The following is a 15,099-nucleotide window of genomic DNA, read 5'->3' on the forward strand; positions in this document are numbered from 1 at the left end:
TAAAACTTCTCTCAAGACACGAGGAACATGGGTTAAGAAAGAAAATTTAATGGAATTCTTTGTCTTTTTAGAAGATGTCTGTCCCTAGCTCCCCCAGGAAGGAACTATAGACGAGAAGCGGTGGCACCATGTTGATGATTATCTGAATGACTACTACCGCTCTTATGGTCCTGAAAAGGTTCCAGTGCAGGCATTTTCTTATTGGAATCTCATAAATGGTGTATTACAGATCCACCACTATCACCCTGATGTTTCAAAAGTAGTTACAGATAGTGAGACTTTCCTTAAAAATAAATTCACTGGTAGTCAGACCTCCCTCCATAAGAATGAAGTCCCAGAGAATCGCTACCCACTCGCCCCGGCTCTCGCTCCATGGTGTGCTGTGGGCCAACAACCCACGCCTTCTCCCCAGTCTCTAATTGTCCCTCTGTTATCATTCCTATACCAGAAAATGCTGATGATCCGCCACTTAATAACCCACCCCCACCTAGTAACCCTCTCCCGCAATCTACATATCCAGTTCTGTCTGACTTAAAAACCTCCAATCCTGCTGATGACTCTTTTTCCCCTGAGGAAGAGGCGAAATTGCAGGATGAAGCTACTAAATATCATAACTCTGATTGGCCCCCACTGGCACTTTTGGGTACACGGTCACCACCCTATAACATAGCACCCCCTTCTTCTGCCCTGGCACTTGACGTTCCCTCTGATCTAGAAAAAATAACTAGACAAGCCATTACTAAACTTTCCCAGGAGGCACAATCTCTTAAGACACTCCTCCGAGCCAAAAAGGAAAAGTCCCACCTGCTCAAGCAGTTACGCGACCTTGATTTGGAAATACCCTACCCCTCCACTCAGCCTGTTCAGAAAACTAAAACCGAAAGTAAAACTCTCCACACCTTTCCTGTAACTCGCTCCCAAGCTAAGCCTATTGAAGGAAAAACTAATGAGGCTGAGCTGCAGGATCCAGATAGCCCAGAAGAGGGGGAGGAGAATCTGAAACAAAGGAACCTGCTGAGTCAGAAAGCACTGAGAAGGAGGAAGGAGATGAAACTCTACTCATTAAAGCCCAGAGACATCACCGTCTTAAGTTTAAGCATATAAGAGTTTAAAAATGCAGTTACTTCGTGTGGTCTTATTGCTCCTTTCACTGTCTCGCTGTTAGAATCTCTAAGTGAAGACTTACTTACTGTTAATGACTGGGTTATGTTAACTAAAGATACTTTTACTAGGGGTGACTTTCTTCTATGGAAAGCTGATTACACTGAGAGGTGCCAGGATGTTGCCCACCGTAATTTGGCTGCTGGTGGTTCCTCCAACTCCTGGAAGCTAGATTAAGTTTTGGGCAACTGTCCCTATGATACGAATGAAAAACAAACCAAATTTCCTCCAGGATTACTTACACAAATTCAACATGCAGCTCTCAAAGCCTGGAAGAGCCTTCCCTCTAAAGGGTCAGCTGTCACCTCTCTTGCTAAACTCAGACAGGGTCCACAAGAGCCTTACAGTGATTTTATTGGCTGCCTTACAGAGGCTGCTGAATGCCTCACGGGAAAGGAGAAAACAGATAATGAATTTGTTAGACATCTTGCCTTTGAGAATGCTAATTCAGCCTGCCAAGAGTCTATATGCCCCCATTGCCGTGGCAAAAATATTTCTGACTTTATCAAACTCTGGGCTGATGTGGAACCTACGTCCCGCAGCATTGGATTAGCCATAGGAGTGGTGCTTAAAGACTTTACCCAGGGGGACAAGTTCAAAACTTGTTTTAATTACAAACAACCAGGTAATTTGTCCAGAGAATGCACGGCACCTAAGGCTGAGCAGCTGCTCCCATCCTCTCTGTGCCTAGAAAGTTCTCCCTCAAGGTGTGGTTAATAGTCCAACTTTATGTCAGAAATTTGTGGCTAAAGCTTTAGCTTCTACAAGAAGCAATTTTCCTCAATTATATATTATTCATTATATGGATGATATTTTATTAGCTAGAAAAGAAAAGACAGAAATCTGGTTACAAAAAAACAAAAAGGGGGGAAATGACACAGGGATCAGTAACAAGATGGTTAAATCATACTTTTACTTTTGGATGCAAAAGGGTCTTCAGCTGCTGACCTTTTTTCTTTTGTTTTTTGTTTTTTGTTTTTCAAGGGTCTCACTCTGGTCCAGGCTGACCTGGAATTAACACTGTCATCTCAGGGTGGCCTTGAACTCATGGCAATCCTCCCTCTACCTCCCAAGGTTGGGATTAAAGCCTTGCGCCACCATGCCCGGCTCTGCTGACCGTTTTTGGCATGCACAAACCAAGACTAATTATGCTAAACTAATGGGGAAAGATCCATTGACTAACAAATGGAGTGGACCCCAACCTGTATTAATATGGGAACGAGGATCTGTTTGTATTTTTTCACAGAAGGAACATGGAGCCAGATGGTTGCCAGAACGTTTGGTGTGGCATGCAGGCCACGAGATCAAACAAGAGGACACTGCTGATCCTTGTGATATGGTGTCATCTACATCGTGCTTACAGTGAACTTTACTGGACCTATGTTCCTGATCGTCCTATACTACATCCAGTGACTTGGGAGAAAAAAAGAAATCATAGTCCTAGTCAATAACACTCAGTTGCTAAGTATGCCATCTAGTAAAAATATAGAATTACATCAAGTAATTATGAGTTCACATTCAGGACGTGGTCTAGGTATACCACTATGCTTTTCTAAAACAAGCATAGCGGGATGTTTTGAAATAAAGGAAAGAAACATTACTGCAAAGCATGTACAAGAGCAAGTACAAGGTACGAAGACGATAAAGCAGGTTCAAACAAGCAGAATTTCTATTTGGCTTCCCTATGGAAATCAACTTACAGGGGATAGTCCACCAGAGGACTTTATTCCCTGTGAAGGAAATACACCTTGGTTCAATAAATCTATACACTGAAGCAAATGTGTAGGGAAAAAATTTACCAGGTATAATGTTTCTGGATCTACTAGATATGTTAAGGACTGGTCAGGATCAGCAGGCTCTATAGAGAGTAAAACTGAATGGGTTAATGATTGGGCTACTGGACTGTCCTCAGGATTGTGGTGGTCAGACAATGGAAATCAGCAAACTTACGTGTGGAAAATTGCTGCTGCTATGGAAGGTATCAAGGTTACATATGACAGCAATGATTCAAATAGCCTTCTGAAGGGAACTGTTATGGCCTGTGTTACACCACCTTATGCCCTGATGTTAGGAAATGTGAATATTACTTGGTATCACGGGTCCAAGGGAATGTTTAATGTTACCTGTGATAATTGTAGTCTGTCCAATTGTATTTCTCATGATTCTGGAACTGAAATGATTGTCAAACAACCTGAATTTGTTATGATTCCTGTTAATCTTTCAAAGCCTTGGTATTCTGACAAAGGTATTCAAATTCTAGAGGAGGTTAAAAATAGTTTAGGTAGACAAAGAGAGTTGTAGGTGTAGTTTTGCTGGGATTGCTGCATTCATATTACATTACTAGCTTCTATTACTTCTGCTGCTGTTGCTCTTACACAAGAAGTTCATACTGCAAATTTTGTGAATAATCTAGCTAAAAACATTTCTGTTGCTTTGGGAACTCAAGTTACTATAGACAAGAAGTTAGAAGAAAAAATAGATTCTTTATTTGATGTAGTGACCTATTTAGGAAAGCAAATTCAAGGAATGAAGATTAGAGCTCGACTGAAATGCCATGCAGATTATCAGTGGATCTGCATCACCTCTAAAACTCACAATGCTAGTTTTGAAGATTGGGTAAAGGTCAAAATGCACTTGGAAGGAATTTGGCACCATGATAACATTTCATTAGATTTGGTTAGTTTACATTCAGAAATTTTAGCTATATAGAACAGTCATCTAGATTTTTATGCCACTAAGGCTGCTAATGATTTACCTGCTGCGATTAAGTCTGCGTTGCCTGGATAGGCAGCTTTGCAGCTGTGGGAGTTTGCTTTCTGCTTCCCTTATGCCTATTGCCTATTTTCTTCAAGTGTCTAAAGAAGTCTATTGTGAATGTTCGTGCAGAGGTCCAAGCTATGCACTATAGAACATGTCCTTGGCTCCCCTCCCTTAGGAGCTGCATAGGATTCAGACCTATGCATATCAGCTCACAATAAAGTGAGTACTATATGGACACCAACATGGGTGCGAGGCAAAGCACCGCAAGGGAAGGTCCCTTTCTGACCGCTTCTGAATTCCCTGAGAGAAAAAGCTGACTTGCATGGAGGTTGATACCACACTTATTATGAGCTGTGTAGAGATGGAGTTCTCTGTTTCATTTCTAACTCAGTTGTGTTTCCATACGTAACTATGTTATACCATTTCTTCATAAATCGGCAAAACACATATATGCAGTGTTCCTTTCAGGTAAAAAAACCAAAAACAAAAACAAAACCCTTCAATTTGGGGCTGAAGAGATGGCGTAGTGGTTAAGGCACTTGCCTGTGAAGCCTAATGACCCAGGTTTGATTCCCCAGTACCCATGTAAGTCAAATGCACAAGGTGGAACCTACGTCTGGAGTTCATTTACAGTGGCTAGAGACCTTGGTATGCCCATTTTAATTCTCTCTCTCTCTTATAAATAAATTTTTAAAAAAAATTTGAAACTTCAATTTTCACAGAAAAGTACACACACTATTGAAAGATAGCTATGTTTACGCTAGCAGAAAATGCTGCCCATACCAAGACACATATGGAGAATATTACAGATGACAATGCTTAAGATTTAACAATATCCACTTATTAACATGGAAAAGGCTGTGACTACAAAATAATAGAACTTTTTTTTTTTTTTTTTGGTGGTAGGATTTTACTCTAGACCAGGCCAATCTGGAATTCACTGTATACGCTCAGGTTGGCCTTGAACTAACAGCAATCCTCCTAACTCTGCCTCCCAAATGCTGGGATTAAAGGGGTTGAGTCACCATACCTGGCTTAGAACACTTTCTTAACTGAGAGCTTGCATAAGGTCCTGAGTTTTATTCCCACCACTACCAAGCCACATAACACTTTTCTTGGCAATAGAATGTTCTAGATGGCCATACAATGGAAACTATGTGGCAAGCCTTGAACTGTGTATTTCAAATTGAATGCTTTTTATTGGATGCAAATTGTTCCTTATGGATTTCTAAGAGCATTTAAGGATGCACAGAGGGGTTGGGGGGGATGTGATGGGTACAAAGAGAGAATAAGGCCAAAAGTTAAAAAAATCACTCTAAAAATTGCACATATCCTATTTATGCATTTCTGAGAAATTATATGTGTATGCATTTTTAAAAATGTTTGTCAAAAACCCAGCACTGCACTCCAATTCATGTACCCTTGGCATGTTCAAGTCAGGGGCAGAGTAAGAGATGGGATCCAGAAGGCGATGGTTTGAAGAACAATGGAAGGGGTGGGAAGAGGTGAGTTTATCAACCTAACAAACTAGCTTCACTTAGAATGTGTTGCTAACCACGGGAGCAGCAAAGGAGAAGGAAGGAGTCCGGGACGTGCTGTGACGATTGTCACTATGAAAACTGTATTTCCTAAAGAGTCATGCCCATTTCACATGAACCCCTTTCCTGGGGAATGCACTCAGCTCATGGGGTACAAGGGTGTTCTGAGCCTTTCTGGAGGGAGCATGGCTTGGTGTCAGGGAACTGTGATTTCAAAGACAGTCAAGGGTTAAAGGTGCTTGCTCTCAAAGACAGTCCAAATGTGGGTGTGGGGGAGATGGGTCAGTTGGCAAGAGTGCTTGCTATGGAAAACAAGAGGACCTGTGTCCCATCCCTGGCACCAATGTAAGAAGCCAGAAACGGCTTTGTATACATGTAACACCAGCCCTGTGGGCTGGGTGGGTGGGTTGGTGGGGGGGTCAGGGACAGAAGGATGGCTCAAGCTCTAGAACCAAGAACCAAGCTCCAGGTCCAGTGAGAAACTGTCTTGAAGAGATCAGGTATAGAGTAGGCCATCAGATGTGCCCTGGTGACCTTCACATGGGTGCATGCACACTTATACTTCCACGTGCCCACCACACACATGCTGTTCTGCCCAGTTCTCGGCAACCCTAGTGACCACCGAAGAGAACCAAACACGAATGCAAGGGCAAGGAGCTTTATTTCGGGCTTAAGCTCAGTCTCTTGACTTCACCAAGGCAGTGGACCGGTACAAGAGCCTCCAGCAGCAGGGGGGCAGGTTTTTTTATAGGGATTTGAACAAAGAAGTAGGGAACGGGTACATGGGTACATGATTGGTTGATTTCTTAGGACATTAGCTAGGCAAGGTGGGCAGGTGGGAGCTAGGTAACTAAGCAACCTCTGTTGCGATTGGCTAAACAAGCAGCAAAAATATTTGTACTTATTTCAATTGCTGGGGCAGGGAGATAGGAGGGACAAATCTCTCAACTGGCCAAGGCAGGGAGGTAGGAGGGACAAGTCTTTGTCAAGTCTCAGATGTCCTAGGCAGGGGTCAGGGCAGCTGGCCCTTTGTTCCTTTGTTTGAGCTGAAACTTGTAACTTATGTCTAACCAGGGTAAGGCTCTCCTGAAGCCTGTCATGGCGTCATTCAGTTTCGGGGTCCTTCAGCTACACACCACCACATCGAAAAAGAAAAGAAAATGGGGCTGGGGAAATGGCTTGGCAGTTAAGGTTTTTTGCCTGTGAAGTCTAATAACCCTGGTTTGATTGCCCAGGACCCTGGTAAGCCAGTTGCACAAAGGGGAGCATGTGTTTGGAGTTTGTTTACAGTGGCTGGAAGCCCTGGTGTGCCCATTCTCTCTCTCTGCCTTTTCCTCTGTCAAATAAATAAATGAAATATTTCTAAAAAGAAAAGGTAGCTTGTAGGCAAACAGTCATGGGAGCTAACATTCTTTGGTGAGAAGCAAATGCTCATCAAGCTCATTTTGTGGGTTAAGTATTTTAAGAATAATGTGTGTTTGCAGGACATGGCATGAAACAGTCACTCCATTGGTGATAGCCCTATAGTTGCTTCTTTTGTCTTTTAGAAAAATAAAAATATACATATTTGATAGAGATGGGGGGGGAGAGAGGGAGGGAGAGAGAGAAAAGAAGCAGAAAGAGAGAATAGGTACGCCAGGACCTTCACCCAGTGCAAATGAAACGCAGATGCCTGCGCCACCACGTACATCTGGTTTACGTGGGTCCTGAGGAATCAAACCTGGGTCCTTAGGCTTTGCAGGCTGTATATGCAAAGAGTGTTTATTCTTCAGAATCAGCCAGCACGCGGGGGTCAACCGCTCATGCAAAATGGCCCCAGAGGAACACGCAGGCCCCTTTTAAGCCCGACTAGGGGAATGGCAGCCTGGTGAGGCAATCCTTTAAAAATGATTGGCTAGGCAGGCAGCAGCTACAGATGGACGGCTCTGATTGGTTGGGGCGAAAGGCGGGAACTAGGCCTGTCAGGGCCTGCCAGCAGGAGCTGACTCCGCCCAGCCACGAGGCAGGGCCCCTGTTGAGGCGGCGGGCGTTTCCCAGAATTCCCAGCTGCCTCCCTGGGAAACCGAAGCTGCGGCCTAGTTAGGACGGCGCCCGACTGAAGCCTGTCATGGCCTCACTCCGGCCCCTTCGCAGCCGAGGCCTTGACCACCAGCCCATCCCTCCTGCCCCCAGCCGCACTTCCCGGCCTAGAGAGAACTTAGGACTCCGGCTGGAACGCCACAGACAGGTACCGGCAGCGAAAACGACGACAGACCGTGAGCCCGCGGTCCCTTCCGCCGCGGGTGGCGCCCAGGCCGCCGTCCAGCCGGGGCAGGTGGGCGGAAGCACGTCTGCGGGCAGCGGGGCCCCGGCCCTGGGTGGAAAGGAGACCGAGGAAGCGGGGTGCTTCCCGGGGAGCCGTCGGGGCCGCACTCACCGCTGGCGCTGCGGGGAAACGCCTTCCGGTCCCGGCTGGGAACCCGCGCTCCGTTGCTGACTGGACGCCGTCGGTCTCCACGAAGGGGGCGTCAGCCGGGGGCGGGGCGGGGCTGGGGGGCGCGGGGCGGGCGCGGGGCGGGCGCGGGCCCGGGGTGTCTGAGGGGCGCGGGGCGGGCGGGGTAAAATCAAACGTTGGGAAAAAATAAACTTAAAAAGGCAAAAAGCCGGAAGAAATGAAAAGTCGAAAGTAAAGATAAAAGTAAAGAGTAAAGTAAATACGTAGTTAATAAAAGAAATTAAAATAAAAATCAAAACTAAAAACAAAATCACACAGGAAAAAAAAAAATTCCTACAACAATAATAACCCAAAGAAAGGAAACTGGAAAGTGAAATCCAAAGATGCAAATAAATAAATAATAAATAAATTCCGAAGGCAAAAAGCCAAAGAAATGAAAACTCAAAAATAAAAGTGAAAGTAAAAAGGTATTGAAATATGTAGTTAATATAAGAAATTATAAAAAGAAATCAAAATAAAAAACTAAGCCAGAAGAAAAAACAATTCCTACACCAAAGTCTATCCAAAGAAATTAAATCAGAAAATAAAATCCAAAGATGCAATGAAATAAACTGCAAAGGCCAAAACCAAAAAAAAAAAAAAAAAGCCCCATGCACAAACTAGATCACACACACTAACAGTCAACCACACAAAAACCTCTCCCTCTCCCCCACTCCCTCTCCTTCTCCGCACAAATCACCAAATCACTTCTCTTCTCTCTGCTGTCTGGGTCCACTCACTCACTCCTCTGATGACCCGGACAAAATCCAGAGCTGGCCAGGCCCCCTTATATCTGCTGCGGGGCTCCATCACCATGGAACCATGTGAGGTCATAGAGGGCATGGACCAATCAGGGCTGCTCATGACCAAGAGACCCAGAAGGGGTTTCACTGTGTGTGACTCAGGTGGGCCATGGAGGTTCACATTTAGGCCTTTGGAAGTTAAAGCCTGGAGGATGTTTCATGTCCTTTGGGGTCTGCTTGGAAAGTCTGTAATACCTTCTGTTTGAAAGACCTCTGCTCTCTCCACTCACCCTGGTTCTTTCCATCTCATTCTCAGTGAAGGTCCAGTGCTTGTTGCCCCTTCACTCATATTGAGAACACTAAGGTGTGTGCTCAGCAAACCTAACCCAGTGATTATTAACATCTATGACGTGATGTGAAGATCCCATTCTTGGTATTGATTGTCAGGATCGTTTTATGTAATCCTTGAATCTTTCACATTCCAGGAACTATCTTGATGTGTCCTCCACTCTGGTTATCTGGAAAGGGACCCAACTGAACTTGACTGTAGTCATGTTGGCTCTGGCCAATCCCGCCTGCCAGGTGACCCCGGTGTGAATCCCGAGCCCTATAGGACCGAATCACCAGGGTGGTCAGTGCAAAGTGCTGTTGACCGCTGATACATAGATTTTTATTTTTTAATCTCAAGTATTTACCATTGTAAGTATTGGCCAAAAGTGTTAAGAGATTTGAATACTGTCTTTGTCCACTCTGGCAGAGTAAGCGGCGTGTGTAACAAGCCAATGAGGATTCTGGTACTTTTGCAGTGTAGACAAGCTCTTACTGCCTTCTGTCCTCTACTGACTCTGGTGGAGCAACTGGACAGTGGCTTTTCTCTTTTAAGCCAAGAAGACGCGACTGTACTAACTGTCAGGACTGGTGTTGGGGACAAGCCTCCTGCAACCCCGGGCTAAGTTGCGCACGCAGCAGGATGCTGACGTGGTGGGCAGTGTTGCTGTGGCCAAGCAGTGAGAGCAAAGGACCTGGCTCTGCTTCTCCTACAAGGTCGCCGCGATGTCTCTGCCTGTCACAGGTGGTCCTTGGCTGGCTTGTATCAGCTTTGCCAACGTCATGCTGTGTGGGTGGAGGAGCACTCGGCGAGATGACCACCTCTGCTTGCTCTTCTGCTCCATCCAAGAGGCACCTTTGCCCACTGTCCCCACTGTTCCCGGAGGACAGCCAGGAATGAGGCACCGGGAGGACGTGCTTCAGGCTGAGTGTGTGAGCAGGAAACACAAAGGCCGAGTTTCCTCAGGTCCACAGCAATGCATTCTCCTGTTACGTGACTGTCCCCAGACCCCTAGCACTGACCCTCATCCTAAGAAGCCTGACTCCATGCTGTCCAGGCACACAAAGTACCAGCCAGTGAGCCCAGCATGGGGGCAGCTGCCACGGCCAGGGCCACGGGACTCTTCGGGGACACTGGCAGGATGCACGGGAGCACATGGCTGCCTTCCTTATTGTGACATTCTGCTGGTGTCAGCCCCATTCTGCCCTCCATCCCCCAGATCTCCTTTCCCAGTCTGCCAGGTTGCTGGCATTACAGGCCTGCATGTTGTATTTGAAGAACATTATTATTCCTACTTCCCAAATGTGGCATTGGCTAACGAACACCATTCAGGTTTTCTCTTGTCTTTGTGTGTTGTACAGCACAGAGTGGGAAATTCACTGAGAAAAGTCCTCCTCCAAGCCCACTGCCCTAGACTACATGATCAAAAATGATGGGCTAGGGCTGGAGAGATGGCTTAGCGGTTAAGTGCTTGCCTGTGAAGCCTAAGGACCCCGGTTCGAGGCTCAGTTCCCCAGGTCCCACGTTAGCCAGATGCACGAGGGGGCGCATGCGTCTGGAGTGAGGCTGGAAGCCCTGGCGCGCCCATTCTCTCTCTCTCTCCCTGTATCTATCTTTCTCTCTGTGTCTGTCGCTCTCAAATAAATAAATAAAAAATTAAAAAAAAAATGATGGGCTGGAGGGATGGCTTAGGGTTAAGGCATTTGCCTGCAAAGCCAAAGGACCAGGTTCGATTCCCCAGGACCCATGTTAGCCAGATGCACAACGTGGTACACGCGTGTGGAGTTTGTTTGCAGTTGCTGGAGGCCCTGGCACACCCATTCTCCCCTCCTTTTCTCCTTTTTCTGTCAAATAAATAAATAAATAAAAATATAATATTTAAAAGTAAGTTAAATAAATAAAGCTTACTTCAAAACAAAATCTCAAGCCAGAAATGGTGGCCCATGCCCTTAATCCCAGCATTAGAGGCAGAGGTAGGAGAACTGCCATGAGTTCAAGGCCACCCTGAGCATTATATACTGAAATCCAGGTCAGCCTGGACTAGAGTGAGACTCTATCACAGGAAAAATAAAATAAAAATTCAGGAGACTGTAGTACTAAGGTCACACACACACACACACAATTAAAGGCCTCTGTAAGTTAGGATGGCCAACCTTTAATGTGAAATGGCCCCAAGAAAAAACACTTGAAGTAACTAAAATTACAGACAGGGAAAAATTCTCCTACCCTTTAATCTTATAAACTTGTATTCAAAAAGATCACTGGCATATTCTTGGCTTGCAGAGATCGATTCATACCTCATAAGAAAATGTGGCTTCTTCAGTCTTCATCTTTAAGATAGGCTTAAATCCATTTCTAATCATAGACTGAGGAGGGAGTGAGAGGGGTTATGATCAGGGTACCCTCGATTATACCTGCTGTCATCCAATAGTGATCGTTTTTAAAAGATTAAATCTAGGTTGGCGGGTTCTAGACTCCAGGACGCTCATGTGGGTGGGTGGTCACTGCATGTGGACCCTGCATACCTGAAGCAGGATGCTGGTGTGGCCGGGTGGTCCTTGCCTGCGCCTGTTAGTGGACCCCATGTACTGGATTCAGGACTCTTCTGTGGGTGGTCCCTGCATGTAACCTTTAGTGGATACCATGTACCGGATTCAGGAAGCTCTTGTGGGCGGGTGGTCCCTGGGTGTGTCCATTAGTGGACCCATGTACTGGATGCAGGACTCTTCTGTGGGCGCATAGTCCCTGTGTGCCCCCTGTACCAGATGCAGGATGCTGGTGTGGGTGGGTGGTCACTGCGTGCATCCATTAGTGGACCCGTGTACTGGATTCAGGATGCTGGTGTGGGCGGGTGGTCACTGTGTGCATCCATTAGTGGACCCGTGTACTGGATGCGGGATGCTGGTGTGGGCGGGTGGTCACTGTGTGCATCCATTAGTGGACCCGTGTACTGGATGCGGGATGCTGGTGTGGGCGGGTGGTCACTGTGTGCATCCATTAGTGGACCCGTGTACTGGATGCGGGATGCTGGTGTGGGCGGGTGGTCACTGCGTGCATCCATTAGTGGACCCGTGTACTGGATGCGGGATGCTGGTGTGGGCGGGTGGTCACTGCGTGCATCCATTAGTGGACCCGTGTACTGGATGCGGGATGCTGGTGTGGGCGGGTGGTCACTGCGTGCATCCATTAGTGGACCCGTGTACTGGATGCAGGATGCTGGTGTGGGCGGGTGGTCACTGCGTGCATCCATTAGTGGACCCGTGTACCGGATGCGGGATGCTGGTGTGGGCGGGTGGTCACTGCGTGCATCCATTGGTGGACCCGTGTACCGGATGCGGGATGCTGGTGTGGGCGGGTGGTCACTGCGTGCATCCATTAGTGGACCCGTGTACTGGATGCAGGATGCTGGTGTGGGCGGGTGGTCACTGCGTGCATCCATTAGTGGACCTGTGTACTGGATGCAGGATGCTGGTGTGGGCGGGTGGTCACTGCGTGCATCCATTAGTGGACCTGTGTACTGGATGCAGGATGCTGGTGTGGGCGGGTGGTCCCCCCATGTGCATCCATTAGTGGACCCCATGTACCAGATGCAGGATGCTCATGTGGATGGGTGGTCCCTGTGTGCATCCATTAGTGGACCTCATGTACGGGATGCAGAGCAAATGGCAGCAGGTGTCTGCTAACATGTCAGTGCACGCAAACAGGTGACCAGTGACTGAGGACAGGGAACCCCCGAACAGGAAAAAAATTTTTGTAGTATCTCCCTTTATAAACATTTTATTTAAAAAATAAAACTATAAACAAAATACAGAAAAATATTGACACCTGTGGTAACAAGGAAATGACTTTTTTATCTTTAGGGCAAGTCATTGCTCTGAGAATGAAATCACAAGTTTTTTATAAAGTAATGTTTTAGGCAAAGGAGGAATGTAATATTTAAGACCATTTACAAGGGTATTTGGCATTGACAAAAGTATTTGGATATATACAGTCAATGTTTTGCAGCATATTTACTTCAAGTTATCATTTTAAATTCTAACCGAACCACGATTCTGGCTCAACATCATAAACCATAAGATATCACTACAACTCCACGTATTTGGTAGAAGTAAAATATATTATTATTATTAGAAAATAATTTGTGATCCTACTAGGTCAATCATATTTTCAGAACTTCAACCAATTTCATGGGTGATTTCTTTACAGTTGAAGACAAGACAAAGTTCTAAACAAATGACATATCAACTTGAACACAACCAGTTATGAAATGGTATTTCCCCTCCATACTCAACAACAAAACTTTCAAAGGAAGTTCTTTTACTGTACTTGGGGTGCATTCAGATACAAGCTGGAGAGTTGTAACTTCTTTTGAAAAGATGGCTGAAGTACTTTCCCTGTTCAGTTACCATTTTAAAAAGGTGGAGGAAAAAAAAAGAAAAATCTGGTATTCTGAAAGCCTCCGGAGTCTTGTCCTCTTCCCACACTTACTCTTAGATCAGCACCTATGCACTGGCAGCCTGCGGGTTCTGCAGTTTTTCTAAGTCACAGAAGCTACCTATTCTAGTTTCCCGAGAATCTTCCCATTTTCATTTCTTAAATTCTGATTTTATTAAAATCAACTTAAATTACAAATAACTTCCACACTGAAGGTGCTAAGATTCCATGGGGCCTGTATATACTAGACCAACTACACATCAAGGATTCCAAATTCCCATCCTTCAAGACAGGCCAACAAATCAAGTGTCCTCATAGGATATCAGTTCTTTCTCTATTATGTCAAATTGACTTTCCTTTGTCTATGAACAGAAAGACAACAATGGGGAGAGACAGATGACCTTCACTTAGCCGAGCTAAGTTTGCTTCAGGTTGTGACGTCTTCTCCACTGCACAGCGGCTGGCAGCTGACAGGAGGTTGCTGAGTCGACACCACTTCTAAGTCAGATTCACGGACAAAAACGACAGCGTCACCACTTACGTTTATGAGACACTGTGCCTGTAAGAGTGCAAGGAGGTATCAGGTATACACAACGATATGCTCTTAAGTTCTGTTATGCAAGGGAGGCTGTCAAGACCTCTGAACACAACACAGGTGTATGCTCTGACTGCTATTCTGTGTTCCTGTGTGAGCTCATCTTGAGGCATGTGGTAGTTTGAATGGGTGTCCCCCAATAGATTCAGGAGTTTTATTCAAGCTTGTAACTTGGTGTCTCTGTGGGTGGATCCTAAGGTCCAGCCCTAAGTGTGGGGTGGGTCTGGAGAGTGCGTGGGCTCTGCCTGGGGCTCCTGGAGCGTGCCCGTTTGAGGTGTAGCCGGTGGTGTTTCTGCACAGACCTGTGCAAGGGGCCAGCTTCTTGCCCAGTGTGGAACTTCCCCTGATCTGTAAGCCTCAGTAAATCCACCCCTCCCCTAACCTGCGCCTAGTTTGCAAGTTCATCCCAGCAACATGAAGCTCACTGTAGCACGGCACTTGTCAACATGTGAATTAATCCATGAAGTATGTACATCTAACACCATGAAAAACCCAAAACCACAAACCTAAATCTCAAAGAAACATAATTAAGAAAAAGTCTTTAATCATACTGAAGAACCCTCATCTATTAAATAAAATTACTCAAAGTATTCCATTGAAACAAGGTTAATTCCAAACCACAACTGCTGTGCTATGAGCTTTTATTAGCGTGCCCTCAGTTATTTCCACACTGTCTCTGTCTCTCCAGCGCCCGTAGCTGCTCTTTCGGCTCAACACCTGCCCCTGTTGTTCACTCTACACAATCTTCTTGGTTCCAGATCTTACCAGTGGCTCATCATGAATGTAAAATGTCAAGAAATGCCACTGAACTCTAGAAACGCCCCAACTCTCTACCAGGAATCACCCAGAATGTCGTAGAGGTTCCCTTCCCATTCTACCGCCTTCACCACCATAAAAACTTATCAGAAGTGCAGTAACACATATGCCTTTAATCCTAACACACACGAAAATTGTTTTCTAGCTTCATGCCATGAATACTTCATAACATCAACTAATGAACATTGTAAAATACACTCAAGTAATAAAGATATATAAAATATAAAGAAAAGTTGTAATTTTTTTTTCTT

General features: G+C 45.7%; 1 protein-coding gene across 15 annotated transcripts in view; it reads right to left on the reverse strand.

The window, feature by feature from the left end:
* Positions 1 to 12,764: 12,764 nt before the first annotated feature.
* Positions 12,765 to 15,099, reverse strand: part of C2cd5 (C2 calcium dependent domain containing 5) — a 98,162-nt gene continuing 95,827 nt past the window's right edge. For all 15 annotated transcript variants that reach the window (XM_045139464.1, XM_045139463.1, XM_045139459.1 and 12 more), the window contains one exon: positions 12,765 to 13,996. In XM_045139464.1, the coding sequence (XP_044995399.1) occupies positions 13,865 to 13,996 (132 nt within the window). In that variant the 3' untranslated portion in view covers positions 12,765 to 13,864. The remainder of the gene's footprint in view (positions 13,997 to 15,099) is intronic.

This window comes from Jaculus jaculus, chromosome 22 (assembly GCF_020740685.1).
Source record: "Jaculus jaculus isolate mJacJac1 chromosome 22, mJacJac1.mat.Y.cur, whole genome shotgun sequence".
NCBI lineage: Eukaryota > Metazoa > Chordata > Mammalia > Rodentia > Dipodidae > Jaculus > Jaculus jaculus.